Source organism: Cynocephalus volans, chromosome 3 (assembly GCF_027409185.1).
Source record: "Cynocephalus volans isolate mCynVol1 chromosome 3, mCynVol1.pri, whole genome shotgun sequence".
Classification (NCBI taxonomy): Eukaryota; Metazoa; Chordata; class Mammalia; order Dermoptera; family Cynocephalidae; genus Cynocephalus; species Cynocephalus volans.
In genome coordinates this window covers 19,753,719-19,772,331 of record NC_084462.1, presented here as the reverse complement: position 1 = coordinate 19,772,331, position 18,613 = coordinate 19,753,719, and the positions used below count along the sequence as shown (strand labels likewise).

The window sequence follows — 18,613 nt, the reverse complement described above, 5'->3', positions numbered from 1 at the left end:
GCAGGGCGAGCCTCTGATCACGATCCTAGTAAAGCTCCACCAAATCCATCCCCCCCAGCCCAAGAAACACAAAACACGGTAACTGCAATGACAGAATGCTCATCTTAGCCACTCAGAAATTCATATCCACCTTTTTTTCATTTGGCTTAGCTCTTAAATAAGAGAAAAAGAAAATACAAATAAACAGTAATCCCCAAACAGGAACAAGCTAGACCTCAGGAGAGAAACTGACAGGCCATGGCCCTTACATGCCTCCACCTACCTGCCTGGTTGGGGTCTCCTCCCAGTATCTTCCCAGCGCTGGCCTTGCAAGTCTCTGCACAGGGGACCAGACACCAGGATCTTGCCTTCCCCAGAGCACAAGGCGACCTCTAAAGTGAAACAAGGAGAGCACTAGGGGCCACAAAAGTGCACACACCTAACCTATTAAGGGGATTCAAGCTGTGTAATTTTTAAGGATTTAGAAAGCAGGGGGAAAAGGGAGAGTCTCTTTAAGTCCCTCAAAGGCACTGAATTACAGACTCTCACCACAGGCCAGGTATTCTGGGACTTCAGCATGGAAAGAAAGAGGCAGCAACTAATGATGACACACACTATCTGCCTGGGACACCAGGCACCATGCCCTCTATGGCTGTGGTCCCCACACTCCTCCATCAGACAAGGGCCTGATGGTGCTGCTGAGATGGCTGCAGTCCTGGTGGCTGCCTTAGATCCAGGTGCAGCCTTCTTGCTCCCACATGATGCTAGACTGTCTTGGGATGTGATCAACTACTTGAAAACAGTTATTTTTATGTCTTACTTCCTACCCAAAGAGAATGTTTTCCTGTATCTGGTAAACCTGGTGACTTGTCAGGTAGGAAGCAAAAGAGAGAAATGGATTACCAGGTACCTGGATCTACAAGGGAGCACCTGTCAGAACAGGGCGAGGCAGGAGGGACTGTGTCTCCCCATGGACTGTGCCAGAAGCCCTGAGCTCCCGTGTGACCACAGAGCAGGTCGTCAGGCCTCTGTGCCTGCAGTGATACCAGCAATGCACTGGAATCAAGTCATTTTTGCTGCCCCACCCCCCACCCCCCGCCAACATCGCTGGGGTCAGCCCACCCTGGACGACCTAGAGGAGGCTGATCAGGCCTCGTTCCATCCTGTGGTGAATTACAGGCCCCCCAGAGCCTGGGATCCAGTTCTGCTGGTCCCCTGGCCTGTGCTCCTGCTTCCACAAAGGAGTTCCACTGGGAAACCCTTGCTTGGTCAGCTCAGAGCACATGGGGAGGGCTTTCTGGCCGAGATGTGCATCTCCTTCGGGCACTGGCCACCCTGACTACTGGTTCCAGGCCAAGTTCTGGCATGAGACAGACATGTTACCTGTCATGCCTGACTGGGTGGCAAAAACCCTTAAAACAACTCATTGTTTATAAGCCCTCAGTAGTAGTTCCCAGGCCCAGCCCTCCCCTCCCTGCCATGCTCAGTCTGAGCTGACCCCGAGGGGCTGCTGCCCTTGTTCCTGTCTTCAGTCCAATGGAAGCTCAAAGACGCAGGCTCCCCATGTGGCAGAATGCTGCCCACTGAGCTTCTGTCCCCTCTGCTTCCCCACTCCGTCCACCCACCTCCCTTTTCACTGCCTTCTCCTGGAGCAAGCACCATGAGAACATCCCATAATGGTCAGAAACCAAAACATCTCAACAGCCATGAAAGCAAGTGGGTTAGAGCCAGACTGATCAAGACCAGACCAAGATGCGACAAAACACTCTGTGACCCACCACCGCAGACATGCCCGCCATCACCAGGAGGCACACACAGCAGTCCAAAACAACTGGGATTCCACCTCTGAGATGAGCACACGTGGCCCTGGGAACAATAATTAAGGAAGGGGGAGAGGCAAGAGGTGATCCCAAAAGCCCATTGGCACAGATCCTCATCTGGGCAGCCTTGCTGAGGAGATGTGGGCATCAGTGCAGAAGGGGAGCCCGTCTCAGGCTGACCGAGGCCACTCTCTCTCACCCCCACCCATGCATACACCAGGCACATGGCAAAGAACAAGTGTAGCGAAATGACAGAAAACCCGAATGTGGGTCGGAGCATGACTCCCTGGGAGGACGGCACCCTAGCTATTTCCACCCTATCCCCATTTCTCTGAAATTTTACCCAAGGCAACAGGCATGAACTTCAAAAAAGAGCTTATTTCCTGTTTAAAGTTTAGTGCCACAGAAACAACTGGTTTGGGGGACTTAAAAGCCACCAGAACAGGGGTTTTCCCTGTCTAGGCTTCAGAAGGGAGAGAGCCAGAAGACATTTTGCACTTGGCCTTGATGGGGCCAGCGACTTATCCACCCACCCCGCCCACGTGCCGATGAGCTCCACTATAGCCGGTCACACTCGGCATGCGGTGTCAATCTTCCCACACTGCCTCCATGGCATTTTGGAAGGTGTTTTCCCTTCATTCTAAGGTGGCACATGCCCAGCTAGTTCCCAGTTCTTGGTGGTGGTGGTGGTGGTGGGGTCATCTGCCACTCTCTCAGACGCCTTCCATGAAACTGGATTTTTTGGTGTTTTCATCAGGGCTCAGGGCAGAGGAAGCTGCCCTGCTGATGATACCATAATGCTGACACAGGCTATTTATAGGAAGAAAACCCATTCCTCTGAGATTTCTGGAGCTCAGTGTCAAATTTGTTGCTGCTTCTGGTTCTGGTCCACTACCAGAAGAATAAACACCAGAGTGACTAGCAAAATTTTAAGTCAATTTTTATGAATGCTTGTAACATTTCATGAAAATGTTCTCCAAGAGATGCTGGAGGACTCCAATCTCATCCTCAAATTGGGCTAAACAGTTGACTGCTCTGGCTCAACTCCGGCTCCTGTGACACAGTTCCAAGTGCTGCCAGTTGTCTGCAAATGCAGGAGGGGCTGCTTAGGGACCCCCAGAGCCACTCGATTGATCAGTTTCTGATCCTTTGGTTCTCACCATGTTGCAAACAAAACCAACCGAGGTGGCAGGAGCTGAGCATCAAGGGGGCACAAGCCTGCCTGCCAGCTGCTGCTAGGAGAGATAGTTTCCTTCCTCTATCTGACCCAGAGCCCCTGGTGCTTCAGGCAGAAGAAATGGTTCCAATTTACAACAGGAGACAGAGTCTGGGCTGGGAAGGAAACAGCAACTTGGTGAGAAAGTAGCGGGAGCCAACTGTGCCCAGTGCTGCTGTGTCCCACTGCATCTGGCAGCACAGAGCTGCCACAAGCACAGGGCTTGCCCTTCTGTTTTTGGAGCAAAATACGTGAAACCTACTTCTGCCTTGAGCACTGGTGGACCGGGCTCAGCCAGTGCTGTGCCCTGCATGCTGCAGCCTGCTGGCTCTGGACTGATCTTTCTTCCACAGAACTTTCTACCTCGACGCCTACAGAGGAAGCCATTGATCTTTCTTGAAGTTACCAGATGGAGCGGCAGGTTTACTCTTTGAGGGGATTAACGCTGGTAAGAACCCCAGACCTACAGTTGTTAAACTGTCTACAGACGAAAACCTCAAAAATGTGCTACTCCTTTTGTGTTCGCCTCAGACTTAGGATTAAGCCTGAACTCCACATTTGAACAAAACATGAAATACTTGGAGTCCAAAGTCAAACCTGATCCCCTCCAAACTCCCAATTAATGCCAATACTTTCTATGTCACTTTTAGGAAAAGGACAGCCTAAAACAGTTTGCAATTTGGCAGTTCCTCTTTCTCTTGCGTAGTCCCAATCTATCACAAATAGGAATGCATCCCCATCCTCGTTCTTCCTTAGAAGGCCTTGGTTGGTACCATGCTGCGTTTCTGTCCAGTCCTCCCAGGGGATGAAGGCTGCGCCCTCAACAAGGACACTGAGCCGTGGATCTTCCTCCTTCGTGTGGGTGGTCTGTCCTGATACATTCCTTGAGGCGCTGAGCTATGATCTTCTCCCCCTCGCCCCTGACAGAAAGGCCTGGGGAGAGAGGATGGTGCTCAGGGAGAAGGAAACAAAAACAAAGAATTCCCAGAATCATACAATCAGTTGTCTGAACTTGTTTATGTGTTTGTGTTTTAAGCCATGGGCGGACAGGAGATAAAATGGAAAGGACTAAGCATGTAGCTGCTCCGTGTGGCACACGCTGCAGGCAGCTGCAAAGCCTTCCTCCTTGGCTCCGTGAGTGCAGTCCATCTGCACTGTCAGATCCAGCTCCAAGTTCCTGTTGGCGAATCCCACTCCACCCACGTGCAGGTGACGTCACTCCCCGGTGCCTGGCCCCTGGGAGCTGGTGGCTGCAATCACCCCAGCCTGTGTGGTCGCAGTCCCACTGGGCTCCTCCACCCGGGATCTTTTGACCTCAGGCTCCCCAGTGGAAGAAGCCGAGGCTGAGGCAGAGGCAGTGGTGGTGGCTGGGGTGGTGGTGACGGTGGTTGCGACCGCTGCTGCTGGCTCCTCAGGCCCCATCTCGCATACCCTGGTGACCACCACTGGCGTGGACGAACTCGCCTGGGCTGCAAGGAGCTGCAGGGGGCTGGTAAGGGCTGCGGGTGGATGAAGAAGAGGTTTGGTTTTTACTTTGGGGATCTGGTTAGGACCAACACTGATTTTTCTGAATATGGTCCCAAATCACATGGATAATGGCCAAGTAAACTAAACAGGATCCTGAGCTCACCCACACATCTACCACCATGATGCAAGCCCTGGCCAGCTCCCGCCTTGCTCTGGTCTTCGTGGGGCCATGCACCATTGCCTCCCTGAGCCTGCCTGTCCCAACCACCCCGAGATCCTCCCACCTGCCAGGTGGCTGCCGCCTCAGGGCTCCTCTAGCTGCTGCTGCTTTCTGGATTCCCTCAGACATCCTGACGGCTCGTGCTCCACCTGCTTTACATGGTTGCCACCTCCTGACCATCCCACCTGGCACTTCCTGCTCCCTAGCTTACTGACTGTCTTCCTTCCTCCCGTGACCTCCGGTCTCACCCCATGGTATAGTGTGAACTCGAGCACAATGGGGATAATCTGTTTTTTTCCTTTGTGCTCTTTGCTTAGTATCATCACAGTGCCTGGCTCATAGCAGGTGGTCAGTGAATCGATTGAATGGATTGGATGATATTGGAAGACCATTCCTGTGCTGCACTGACTGTGGGCGGAACCACAGTGCTCAGGACGTGGGCTTGGAGAACAGGGAGGACAGGTGGGCCTCACCGTAAGCGTTGCCAGCTAAACTATTCGTGGGAACAGCATGCTTTCCGTTCTGAGTGACGGCCCGGACTGGAAGATGGTGCTGCCCAATGGTCACTGGTGTGGCTGGCTGCAGGATGGTGACTGTGTGTCCAGGGACCCCTGGGGCCATCTGGCTGGCTACGGTCTGGATGACTCGGCTGGCAGCGGGGATGGTGGCAAACGCAATGGTGGGTTTCTCTTCCAAGCCTATGGGATGTAAAGTGTCTCAGAACTACACTTGGCCAAGGTGGTAATAAGCCTGCCAACGAGGGGATGTGAAGTTGGCACTGGAAAAACTTTGGTTCTCAAAGGAAAAATCTCACTGATGTAGTATGTTTTAAAGGAAAAACGGGCTGACCAGTTAGCTCAGGTGCGAGAGCACAGTGCTAATAACACCAGGGTCAAGGGTTCGGATCCCCGTACCAGCCAGCCGCCAAAAAAATTAAATAAACAAAAATAAAGGAAATACAGTAAGGCTTTAGAAGAATATTTTAAATAACTTAAATGTTAACCAACCTAAATTTAATCTGAAAAAGAAATCTATTATTTGGGATGAAACGATTCGCTTTTAGAACCATAACTTAGTCTTCTTTCACCAAAATGCAGTTTTCATTATCACAGTATTAAAAGAAAAAATGGTCACTGAGATTAAGTCAATAGTGGTAAATAAACATTAATTCCCTGGGATCCACATTTCTTTTAGATATTCCTAACTACTTTGTACTCTAAATGATTTTTTTTTTTTTTTTTGGCAGCTGGCTGGTATGGGGATCCGAACTCTTGACCTTGGGATTATTAGCACCATGCTCTCCCAAGTGAGCTAACAGATCAGCCCTCCAAGTGTCTTTTAAAGACTCCTCATGAGGAGCTCTTAAAAAAATGTTAAATTCCAATTTTATGCGGGATCCCACAACTTAACTCAATGTTACCTTGAGAGGAAAAAAAATTCAAGGAAACAGCTGAGTGCAGCAGAAGGCACTATTCAACAAAGGAAGAAGTGTTTGAGGATAATTAGTGCTGATTAAGTTTTAGTTTCTTTTTTTCCTGCAGCTGGCTGGTACAGGGATCCAAACTCTTGACCTTAGTGTTACAAGGCTATGCTCTAACCAACTGAACTAGCCAGCCAGCCCTAATTAGTACTGGTTTAAAAGGACATACTCCCAAAAGAACAGTCAGGAAAAGGCCAGATGCACAAGACCCACCCTCCTCCACCTCCTTGAGCCTCTGCCCCTACACGTGGACTCTGAGCCCGAGGCTCAGGCTGACGGTGCCACCTTGTGGATGGCAGTGGCAAATGCACTGAGTTCCAGCTCTTACCTCTTGCTTCATTGCCCAAGTCTAGCACTTCATGGGAGCCCCCCGCAGAGCCCTGGCTGGCCAGGATGTATCCGTTAGCTGAGCTGGCAGAGGTGGTGACCACCCTGACCATGGTGACAGTGGGAGCTTGCTGCACAACGTGGATCGCATGGCCCGAGGGCTGCTGGGAGGCCACGATGGACGCTGGCATGTAGGTGACGGGCTTGGCAACTAGATTGGACGGTCGGGGAGGCACGGCCATGATCACGGGCTGGGCACTGACAGGGGAGCCTAAACGTGGGACAGAGAGAGAACAGTAACTTCTGACCCTCTCCCAGCACTCGCCTTCCTAGGCACTATTTTGAATTCTGCCATATCCTGTAAAGGGACAAAACCGTTCTTTACCGGGTGCACTTTGGGAATACCGATACTCCGGAACAGAAGCTAATTTTGACCCAAAGTCAGGGTCGTGTGGAATGGGTGAGCCCTCCCGAGACAGGCATTCTGGAGTCTGCAGGCCACTAGAACGAGGGGACATCAGCCCAGGGTGAGTGGGTGAAGCTGGAGCACTCCTAAAAAAGAAAAAGAGAAAGGACCGTCACAGTAATTACATACGCTAAGGAATGAAGAGGACGCTTAAAGAAACATTCCACATCACAGTGTCATGCTCCACATGTCCTCTCTGTCCCATGTCTCCTGGTGCTTCTCTCTGTCTTCCTGCAGTGTTTCCAATGCTATCATCCTAGGCAGTGACAACTGCCAGCTGTTAAAGCTCCATTTGATGGTGGGTCAGCTGGGGGGACATAAATGAGAGGAGATTGCATTATCTGTGTCTTCCTAGCAAATGCTACAATCTCAGCACTGATGTCCTGAAAGGTACAGGCCAGTCTTCCATGAAAGTGGTTCAGCCTTCTGTGTCAAAAAACATAAGCTTCTTTCTGATGGGAACAAGCTTTCCACCAGGAAAACTCTAACTGAGAGAGCCAAACAAGCTTTGGGAGCATAACTGTTTATCCTGCATAAACAATAACCCAGCGAAGCCTGCTTCCTTCGTCACTGTTAACCTGGGTTCTAAAGTAAAGCATTCTTCTTAGTCACTGACAGCAAGTGAATGCGGAGACTCAGTCCTGCGAACTGAGTCAGCTTTCTTCTCCAGGGACCATCAAGCACACTCTTAGGATGCAGGACTGGCCAGATGCGGCTGGGGGAGGAAGCGAGTCTTAATGTTACATCTATAATCCGTGTAACAAACACCACTGTGAAGGTGGACGCTTGTGGCCACTGCACACGTGCTGTGTCCACTGCGTGTGGCAGTACTGGGGGTACCCCGGGCTCCTCGGGCAGAGACCCTGGCACACTCTCACTCCTTCCTCCATGCTGCCCCAAAGCCTGGTCTGTCGTTTCTTCCAGATCTCTCTCAGTGCTTGCTACTCCTCAACCAATGGACTGGAGGCCTTCTCTCCTACTCCAACACTCACGTGACTCATTCCCAAACAAGCACTGACTGGGCTACTCCCTAGTCATGAGTCGTAAGGGCCCAAATCCTCACTACAACAGTGAAAACTCCTTTCAAGGACCTCTCTAATCTGGCCTTCCTCTTTCCAAATCACTCCATTTCTGATTGCCTGCCCCCAGCACACACATCTGCCTCCCTCCGAGTCAAGCCAGTCTCCTCCAGCTCACGCCAGGGTCTTGCTATGTTATCCTCCTGGCCAGAGGGGTTTTCCTTCATGATTCTCCCATGCACATTCTACTCAGCACAAAATCTGCTTCTCCAACTGCAAGCGTGACCTTGGATGGGGACCACCATGTACTCCTTTACGGACACTCTTTATAGTTTTTTGGACAGTGCTGGGCACACAGAGAAGCCCCAGTAACTGTTCCTCTGGCTGGCTGATGGACTGGCCTACAAGTAAAAAATAATGCTGGTTATTGTGATGGGTTAAATTGTGTCCCCCAAAAGATATGTTGGAGTCCTAACCAGTGTCTCAGAATGTGACCTTATTTGGAGACAGGGTCTTTATAGAGGTGATCAAGTTTAAGGTCAGGTCATTAGGGTGGGTCCTAATCCAATATGACTGATGTCCTTATAAAAAAGAAATTTGGACACAGACACACACAAGGAAAACACAATGTGAAGATAAAGGTAGAGGCTGGGGTGATACATTTAGAAGCCAAGAAATGCCAAAGGTTGTCAACAACCACCAGAAGCCAAGAGAAAAGCCTGGAACAGATTCTCCATCACAGTGCTCAGAAGGAACCAACTCTGCCAGCATCTTGATTTTGGACTTCTAGCCTCCAGTACCATGAGACAATAAATATCTGTTGTTTAAGCCACCCAGTTTGTGGTACTTATTACACAGCCCCAGCAAACTAATACTTACAAATAAAATTTCCACTTTCCTATTTAAGCACTGTGGTGTTTTGGAAAATCTGAGCTCAGCTGAAACATTCCAAATGATTTTGAATTCCTACCTTACCAATATGACCAATTCACCTGAGAATCACAATGACATATCCTATACCAGAAACAAGTTTTCAAACATTTATGCCATCTTTCATAGACTCATGTTTGAAATGGAACTTTGAAATGGAAAGCACGAGATGCTAACGTTCCTTCCACGTGGAAGAATTTCTGAAGGCAGCATCTCTCCATATCCTCACCCAGGCCTGAGGCCGACGTCTGATGGGCAACCTTGGGAAAAATCACCAGGGCCCGTCTATGGGCGGCACATATTCCTCTGGACTCTGATTGGCCAAAAATGAGCTGGGCAGGAAGGGCCTTGACCCGGGCTGCTGGTGATGGGGGGCGAATTCTGCCGACTGTGCTGGCTAGCAGACAGAAGCCACCCCCTACACTGGCTTTCTTATGAGCACAGGTGGCTCTGAACTCTACCAGTCTTCCTCCTGATCTGTCTCCCATCAGGGGAGAAAGGAGGTGACCACTCACTGGGTCCCCTCAAAGCCCCCAGCAGAAAGCCTGGTTCCACAAGAAGCACCACAAGCTGTGACCCGCCTACTGCTGGTTTTGAGCACTCCCACTGCTGCTCACGTTTCAGCTTCTGAGAACTAACATGTTCGGGACGAAGACAGAAGTTTACTTTTTAACTTTACTAACTTACATAAGTTCACTGGTACTGAGATCTCTCAAAATAAAAAAGGTGTGGTACCACTTGACTGAGTTTATGGAAAGAAAAAAAAAATTAAAATTAATTAATTAAAAAGGTGGAGGGTTTTTTTTGTTTTGTTTTGTTTTTTTGAGGGGGTTGGGGGTGGCTAGCCAGTATGGAGATACGAACCTTTGACCTTGGTGTTATAACACCACGCTCTAGCCAACTGAGCTAACCAGACAACCCAAAAGGTGGAGTTTCTAAGTGCCAAAAATAACACTGGGAATCTGTACATCCAGGGAAGCTGACCTTTCTTAAGAGCTTGAGCACAGAGAGGTTTACCTTGAGGACAGAGGCCCAAAGGGGGTGCGGAAGCAGGAGACGCCTCTCTGTCTCCGTTTGCGGAATGCCTGTTCCACAAGCTTGGCTTCTGAGGCAGGGTCTATTCGCCAAAAAGACCCCTTTCCAGGCTCCTCCTGGGAACGTGGGACTTTAATGAAGTAACGGTTCAAAGAGAGGTTGTGTCGAATAGAATTCTGCAGGGAAGCAGAGATATTCACCAATTAACAGCACATCAGAAAACGAATCCCACCAGCCCCAAATCTGAATCGGATGCAGGACCAGAGGTGACGGGGAACAGATCATCTACACTATGGAGAGGACTCTGTGCTGGCATGTTAACTGTGTTTTACTGGGGAAGTACAAAGGCACAGTGTAGTTTTTCCTATCAAAATTCAGCACAGTATCATTACTGGTATTTATGGAAAAAGAAAAACAGACAAGTCATGGTCTAGGAGTGTCAGGGATAAAGAAGAGACTGGACATTACAATGTTCAAAACTTGTACTAAATAAACTAGTAAACGGGAAATAGTGACTATGGAGAAAATATAAAAAAGTACAACACAGGTCAGCTATGCCTAATACAGACATAGGTCTTACAACCTATACAAAGATAAAATACACACAATTTATACATGTGGACTATTGTATTTAAATGATGTGCACAGTATACTTCCAAATTAGCATAGGATTATAATGCACCAGAAGCATAAAAATGTAATAAGGTATATACCAGTCTTCACAGTTCTGGGCATCAGAAGGAGGGAACCTAACAAAAAAGACTATTTTAGGGGCTGGCCATTTAGCTCAGTTGGTTAGAGTACGGTGTTATAACACCAAGGTCAAGGGTTCAGATCCCTGTACTGGCCAGCACCACCCCCCCACCCGCAAATGACTCTTTTAGACACAATGGTACTACAGCTCTAACACATTTTAGATGTGCCATACACCATCCATGTAAACATCCCTATATCTCTTTTCCGTCTATTTTAAATGAAGTGACGTGCCTGTTAGGGTTTCTTGTTCTAAGACAGTTAATCACAATCTGTGTCCAGGCCTCAGGCCCTCACCTGCCAGCCCTTGTCGGCTGTCCTGTAATAAGGGTAATGCTTGGTGATGTGGGCATAGATCCCGCTCAGCGTTAACTGCCTGTCTGGGGCTGAGGAGATGGCCTGCACAATCAGCTGTGCATAGGAGTATGGTGGCTTCGACTCATCCTAGGAAGAAACACAGAGCACAGGGTTAACTGGAGAAACCTGTCAGAGCCCAATCCACCCACCTGTCACCTGCTAAAGGAGAAAAACCTTCCGATAAGGACACACATGTCTAGATCAAATCCATCCCAACGACCCCCACCTATTTCATCAACGTGTTTGCATTAAACTACGAATAGCCATTTTTGCCTCATGGGAAGGAAAATTAGATGTTCCCATCATTTAATTCTTAAATTTCTTGCTTCCTTAACAAACTGATTTTAAAAGTTATCAGATGGAAATGAACACCAAGAAAACAGGTGGGCCATTCTTCTCAAAAGACTGTAACTGCAACCGTTTGTCATCAGCAGATGGAACAAGGGGATACTCCTGAGGAGGTGCGGAGTGAGCAGCGCCTGTGCAGATGACACCCACCACGAGCCGTCAGCAGATGACCAAAGTGCGTCACGTGTGAGCGGAAAGGATGAAAGACGACGGCTCTACCCACTACCAGCAGCGAAGCTCCCGGCATGTGCTATGCTCCCTGGAGCATGCTGTCTGCCACCCACACTGGTGCCTATCACCTGATCTTGATCACTACATGCGACTAAGGCTCTGGAGAGAGCTCAGACCTTGGGGCTGTCCCCTCCAGACGTGTCTGCCTGCTGCTCTGAGGCGGCCTTTGCTGCAAATTCTGCTGCCAGCTGTAGGTCCGAGGTCACATTCTGGACGAAGCGATAGCCAGACGACCCGGCACCACGAGGACTGGCTGGGCAGGAGTTGGGGACACTGAGGAGAGAAAAGGACACATTATAAGTTCACGGTCCTGGAAAAGGAACGTGTGTAGGACACAGGCTTTCAGGATCTACTTGGAAGATGGGTATTTCCAGCCGTGAATATTATCATTACATTGTTCGATCCTCCTATGAAGGACAGAGAAAATACAACCAAAGAACAAACGTTACATGGTGTCAAGGACCAGACTTTGGAGATGACAAATGACTTATTCCAGGAGTGACTTCCGCTCCAAGGCTGAGTCTGCCTGGAGCCCCGAGCCTGCAGGCAGGAGCCGAGTGCAGCTGCGGAGAGCACTGTGGGCCCTCACTCTGACACAGCGCAGGGCCCAGGGCAGCACCTGACCAGGCAGCCCCACAGGTTTGCATCTCAGCCACAACTTTCCCCACCAGAGCAGGGCCTGAGGGGTTCCGTCAGCTCTTGAGTCCATGCATACTCTTGCACTCATGTGGTCCCCACAGGCGGAGGTGCAGAAGTGGGGGGTGGGAACACACATCCATGAAGGCTGCTGGTTAGTGGGAAGGTGTCCACAAGATGGCACCACAGGAAAAGGCTCAGGATCCAGAATAACTGTACAATCATACATGCGAAGACTGGCATGTGGAAAGTGCCACAGACCTGCTGAATGAAGAATCAATGACACATGGAGCAAGGCCAGCACATGGGTCTCTCCTGGACACAAAGCCCTCAGGGGAGAGGCGGCACCTGTGGTTTCCCCTCTACTCTCATGTTCCACACGCCATTGTACCTACCTCTTTCTCCTAGGCTGGGGCAACAATGACAACCATACAGGCGGGCTCAGTCCCTGCCCTTGACACACACCGTGAGCACGCTGGCAGGTCCTTGCATCCATCCATCCCGACCATCCACTGTCCTGCTGCCCATTAAGGACAGGGCTCCATGGACATCACAGCTATATCTGCTCGGCTGATCAGTAAGTTTTGGCCTGTTTCCTCTAGTTAATGAAACCAGGCTTTGGTTATGAAGCCACACTGAAATTTTGATTCTGAAAATGATTTCTATTCAAAATATTTGGAGAAACCAGATTAGAGCACTAAGAGTGGGTACAGGACCCCAGATAAACAGCATTCCTATTGCTGTCCTGTCCCACATGGGCACCCACCCACTTCCCTGTCCTGGGAGTGACCTGGCAAGCCTGTGATGTCCCTTCCACTGAAAGTCTGTGGGGGCAGGAGGCTCAGTCTGTGGGATGCTCCTCCACCATCCCCTCCCTCCAGCCAGAACCATCCGGAAGGCCACAGTTCTCAAATACGCCTCCCAGGCTCCTGCTTCCTCCCTATCTGGGCACTATTTCCTCTGCCTGGAACGTCCTTCCCCCAATTTGCAAATAACAAGACTCCTCCCGAATCTCGAAAACTCAACTGCAGACGTCACCTCTTCTGTGTCGCCCTCCTGAGCAGGCTCGTAGGTGCCCCCTCGAGCCCTGGGATGCAATCACTGGTTCACCGATGTGCCTCTCCCTAGGTAGAGAGTCACCTGCGGCACAGTCAGGGCTCAAGAAACATTAGATGGAGCAAGGGATAAATGAAAAAATAAAACACTGCAACTGAGAAAAATGTGGCAACTGATATTAATAATAGATTCAATTCTGGGTCATGACCCCTTTCCAGTAATGAATTGGTGTAAGCCAAAAAGAATCTTAAGGACTCTAGGGCTGGCTGGTTTGCTCAGTTAGTTAGAGCATGGTGTTGATAACACCAAGGTCCAGGGTTCGATCCCTGTACAGGCCAGCTGACAAAAAAACCCCCCAAAAACCAAAAAGAATTTTAAGGACTCTAATTTGAGAATTCTTGTTCTTTTCCACCAGATTTCCTAAGTATGGCAGAGACATACATAAGTGCCTACAGAAACTTTATTTTTTCCATTAGAAACTTTAATCAACAAACACAAATGAGCTTGTTAGAGGTAGGAAACAATAAGGAAAGAAACTTTTTCTGAATTTAATTCTGAACCAAAAATACAAAATCCAAGCTTATAAAGATGAGGAAAGAAAGAGAAAGGATTTTACTAGTAACATCCACACACTCAAAAATCAGGTTTTTCAAAGGCATCCATCTGGGAACCACATACCACCATGGACGGCCCAAAGCTGTGTTTGCTGGAACTGCACCCGCGGTGTCACGGCGCAGCACTGCACAAGACACCTGTTCACCCACCCCCAAAAGGAACAGTCAGCACCCCTCGGACTTGGGCAGGAACAACCTGAGATATCCCTGCCTTGCTGTGGACCATGCTGAGGTGTCACTCTCAGAAACACACTAAACTCTTCCTGACAGATCAGGGAATACCAGCTCGAGTGAAACCAGCGTGCGACAGAGCTCAACCCAGGAAACCCTGTTCACGATCAACCAGGTGTCAGGAGGACTCTTTAATCCTGTGTGAAGACTAATGAGGAAGAGCCTTAGCAGTTCTGATGACACACTCTGATTTTTGAGCATCTTCAGGAATTTTTGACCCTGCTGCCTGTTCTGAGTAGTCACTTTGTACAAGACGGTAGAAAATTTACATCTAAACCCCAGAAGGCAAAACCCAAAGAACAGGGTGTCATTCCCAGCAGAATGAGTTCAAATGGAAATATATAATAAACAAGGCTCAGCATAACCTGACTCAGAAAGACAAAAAAGGCAAGAGTAGCCTCTTTCCCACTTTTTATAGAACCGGACCTGGTTTGTGCTGACACATTCTCTCTGGTGTTGCTTCCTCTGGGACAGCTTATAACGCAGCAGTCACTGGCCCGCCGGGATTCCGAGAGGCCTTCCAGCAGTGCTGGCCGTGGGACAACATGTATTTGCTCACACAGCTTTTCTGGCCTCAAAGCAGCTCGTTTCTCAATAAACCCCATTCAGCTGTCCTCTCGCAGGCTGGCTTCAGCCATGAAGGCTGTGCCTGGGACCAGGCTACCCTAGCATTAAATCTCCATCTGAGCGGGAGGCAGGAAGCAAGATGCCACGTAAGCTCAGAATAGTCAGGGCCATAACAAGCACGACTGAAAGACGGGCTCCGAATGTCCCAGGCCTCGGTTGGATGGGGGCATCCAAGCTCCAGAGCAAGGCTCCTGGCCTCGCGGACTGTGCAGAGCAGCCTGAAGTCCTCCTGGGAAAACTAATCAAGAAACTCAGTGTCTAACATCCAGAGTTTTGTCCTACTCCATGGAAAAACTCCCTTGACACTTAGCGATTGGAAAAAAATTCAAAAAAAGTATAAACATGCACTTGTTACCTCGAGGAGATCCTGTTATTCCCCAACAGGGACGACGACCCCTGGCATTCCTGGGACCCTAGGCTTAATTTGAGGAAAGAAAGAATTGCTAGACTTCAAGGGAAGAGTCCAAGTGACTTGGCCAAGAACCAAGCTCCCCAAGCTGCTGGGAGTGTGGGAAGTCTGAATTCAGGGATGGGGTAAAGGAGCAGAGGCCGAATGGCAATGACCTACAAATGTCACGTGAGACAAATGCCTGTTCTTCCCCAACGTAACACTAAAAGTGGGATTAAGTGGAGCATGTAATTCAGACCATTAGTCACTGATTTCTCTTCCCTTTTATGGAAAAACAATTCCCAAGTCTCATTTGTTTCAAGTGAGAAAGCTGGAAGGTCCTGAGTGGGGAGATCCCTGGGGCTGTCTGTCCTGCTGCAGCCTGCCTGGATTTGTGCCCTGCTCTCACCGGGACAGTCCTGCCACTCCTGGAGCTGCGCCTAGAAGATGCCTTCTGGGAGGCTCCAAGACCTACCTGGCAATGCTACTGTGTCGTATGTCTCGGGTGTCTGAGAAGAATGGACAGCTGCCGGGACAGCAGAGCTTCTCTCTTACTGGTAAGAATTCAAGCTGAAAAAAACAAATCTGACAAGAGACCTAAAGCCACCACTGAAAAGGCCAACTGAAGTCATCCCTGGGGCCCAAGATAAGCCTTCTCCATGGCACATGACTGCCTTCCTTCTAGGAACCCCCAACACCCCACAGCTCTGTGTTGAGACCGTGAACAGGACAGATGCCAAGAGGGCCCAGTGCCTGAGGAAAACCCGCAAGGTGGGAGGCCCCCTGAGCTGGGAAGCCCCTGAGGACTTTCCTCCAGTGCCGGCCTCTGAAATCCCAATGAGACTGCAGCACCGCCCAGGTGTGGGGAGGGCAGTGTAGCTGAAATAAAAGGGGGCTGCAGTCTGTAAGAGGTAGCCAGATCTCCTCCCTGACCCCTGGACAACCAGATGAGACCTGGCCCTGGAAAGGGTGCATGAAGGGCCTGTGGGCTGAGCTGCGCAGGCAGGGGGAGGCGCCAGGCCAACTGCAAGTGGACGCCCTGCTGCGGAAGGTTTCTATATCCTAATCCCCCTGGAGCATCCTCAGGGGGTCATCTCCCTGGTGAGGAGGACAGACTTGCTGACCAGAGACGCACACAGTCCCTACCCGGGCCCAGGCTGAGGAGTTCACCCCAACATCACGCCTTATAGCCGATCCCAGCAGCTTCTCAGTACCTCATTCTTAAACGTAACAGCCAGGCAAGGTATACCTGCTGCTCGAGGAAAGCTTCTACCGGGCAGGACACCGTGCAATATAAACCAAAGAGAAGAGGGATTCAGACGAAGCTGATACAAGCTGGGGGAGATGACAACGTCAAAACAAGGCATAGTTCACATCGCCCCAGAGTTTGTAAAGAGATTGTGTTTGTGAGGTAGTGAGAAGCACATCTGGAGAACAAGAAAATGCTCTTAAAAATTTTAAAAAGAGAGAGAAATAAAAATCCAATAAAGGGTAGAAGGAGAGACTTGAGAAAATCTCCCAGAAAGTAAAGAAAGAAATAAAGGAGAGAAAAGTAAGAAAATGAGAGAGTACAAGTCCTGGAAAAAGAGAATGAGAACGTGGAGGGGAAAAATTCTCATGGAATTAAGTAGATAATTTCCTAGAATTGTAGGAAATGCATCTTCAGATTGAAAGGGCCCTGATACATGTCAGGCTCTGCGAGTCTCGAGGGGAAATGATTAGGAATCAGAACAACATCAGCCTTCTTACCGGCCACACTTAAAGCCAGAGAATGATTTTAAATTCTGAGGGAAAAACGTTTCCAACCTAGAATTCTCTTTCCAGTAAAACCACCCATCTAGTGAGAACAAAAAATAACAATTTTCAGGCATGGAAGATTTTTTAAAAAGCCGTATCTCTCCTGTACCCTTTCCCAGGAAGTGGCTGGAGGATGTTTTCCAATAAAACAAAGGAGCAAATCAGGAAAAGGGAAGACAGGAAAGAGGAATCAGGAAAGAACCCCCCAAGGGAATTCCCAGGATGCTGGAGAAGATGATCCCAGGATCAGAGAAGCCCCAGACCCAGGCTAGAGACGGTGGGCTCTAGAGGAAGACCTTCACAGTGAAGATGAAACCGGTGGTCACAAACAGGAGGCAGGGACATTCACACACACCTGGCAGAGTGCGGGGTGTGCCAGCAATAGCTACATAGATGTCTAACCAAACACAGAAAAGAGGCTGTTATTAACTCTACTGGGGGAAAAAAAACAAGCCAACTGTACAAAGAAGGAAATGGCTGAGCATTATAATTACTACACCTTATAATAAATAAAATGCTAATAGTAATTAACCCAGAAATGATAACGTCATTTTATTGGGAAGATGGGGTGGGGAAGGAAAAGCTAAATCCTTAATTTCCATATAAGGAGTCCATATATAATACCTAAAACTAAAAATCCAAGAGACAGTCACTCAGAAGCACGCAAACACCAGAAGTGAGAAGAGATAACTTCTGGGGAGTGTCATAGCAGGGGATTTTCATTTCCTAAAATGTTTGAACTTCCTATAATGCATATAATATAGTATTTCTGTAATCTGAAAATAAAAGAATACAGAAGAAAAAAATTCAGAGGCAAAATTCTTAGCCCTATGTCAAAGAAAGTTTGTACTCCCTTAAGATAACTTCAATGCTGTAAAATCCTGGGAAGCTATTTTAAAAGGTTAACTAGTTGCTGAAAACTAGTTAAGACCAGTGAAATATAATCAGCAAGCTGGCCTGAATATTAGCTATTCTCATATGAGACGTAAGACCCAAGCAGATGCGCAGGGCAAGGAACAGCCCCACAATTCTGCAGATGCTGGACAGAAGAGAGCCTCCCCGGGCCGGGCCACAGCCCCTTCGGCTCTGTGCCCACAGGTGCTTCCTGTTTCCTACAAGGCCTAAGTGCGAAATCTGGGAAAGGCTGTCCATCGCATGTCGTGTGCCCACACCAAAGCAGGACAACAGGCCTATCACACACACAAGCCGGGCATCAGGACAAAGTGCATTTCAGAAAACACTGTACACGGACCATTCAGGGCTCTCACTCAGATTACTTGTGAAATGGGATGTCTACATTTCAATAGACTCCCATAAAAACAAGAACTTCAGTACCAAGCTTCATTCAATTCTTGACATTTTAGAGCCAAAAAATGCCCCTGGAACGGCTTTAGGTAGAAGGGAAAATTAAAAGGAACATGGAGGGTCCCAACCTTTCCATGTGGAGGGACCAATTTTTATTTCCTCAAAGTTTTCAGATAGGAAAAGGCACAAGGTGGGGCTGGGGGGTGGTAGGGACTATAGCTGCAGGTAGAAAGGAAGTCCTCAAGTGATCTGTGAATGCTGAGGTTTCCAGATCAGCCAGGCCAGGCCCCCTGCCTGCTGAGGATGATTTA

At 49.0% G+C, this 18,613-nt stretch overlaps 1 protein-coding gene across 1 annotated transcript in view; it reads right to left on the bottom strand.

Annotated features, from left to right (window-relative positions):
* Positions 1-1,114: 1,114 nt before the first annotated feature.
* Positions 1,115-18,613, bottom strand: part of FOXK1 (forkhead box K1) — a 65,470-nt gene continuing 47,971 nt past the window's right edge. The window contains exons 3-9 of the mRNA XM_063091494.1: positions 11,765-11,921; positions 11,010-11,156; positions 9,942-10,135; positions 6,895-7,061; positions 6,511-6,780; positions 5,176-5,400; positions 1,115-4,514 (exon numbers count right to left, since the gene is read on the bottom strand). Coding sequence (XP_062947564.1) covers positions 4,231-4,514; positions 5,176-5,400; positions 6,511-6,780; positions 6,895-7,061; positions 9,942-10,135; positions 11,010-11,156; positions 11,765-11,921 — 1,444 coding nt within the window. The 3' untranslated portion in view covers positions 1,115-4,230. The remainder of the gene's footprint in view (positions 4,515-5,175; positions 5,401-6,510; positions 6,781-6,894; positions 7,062-9,941; positions 10,136-11,009; positions 11,157-11,764; positions 11,922-18,613) is intronic.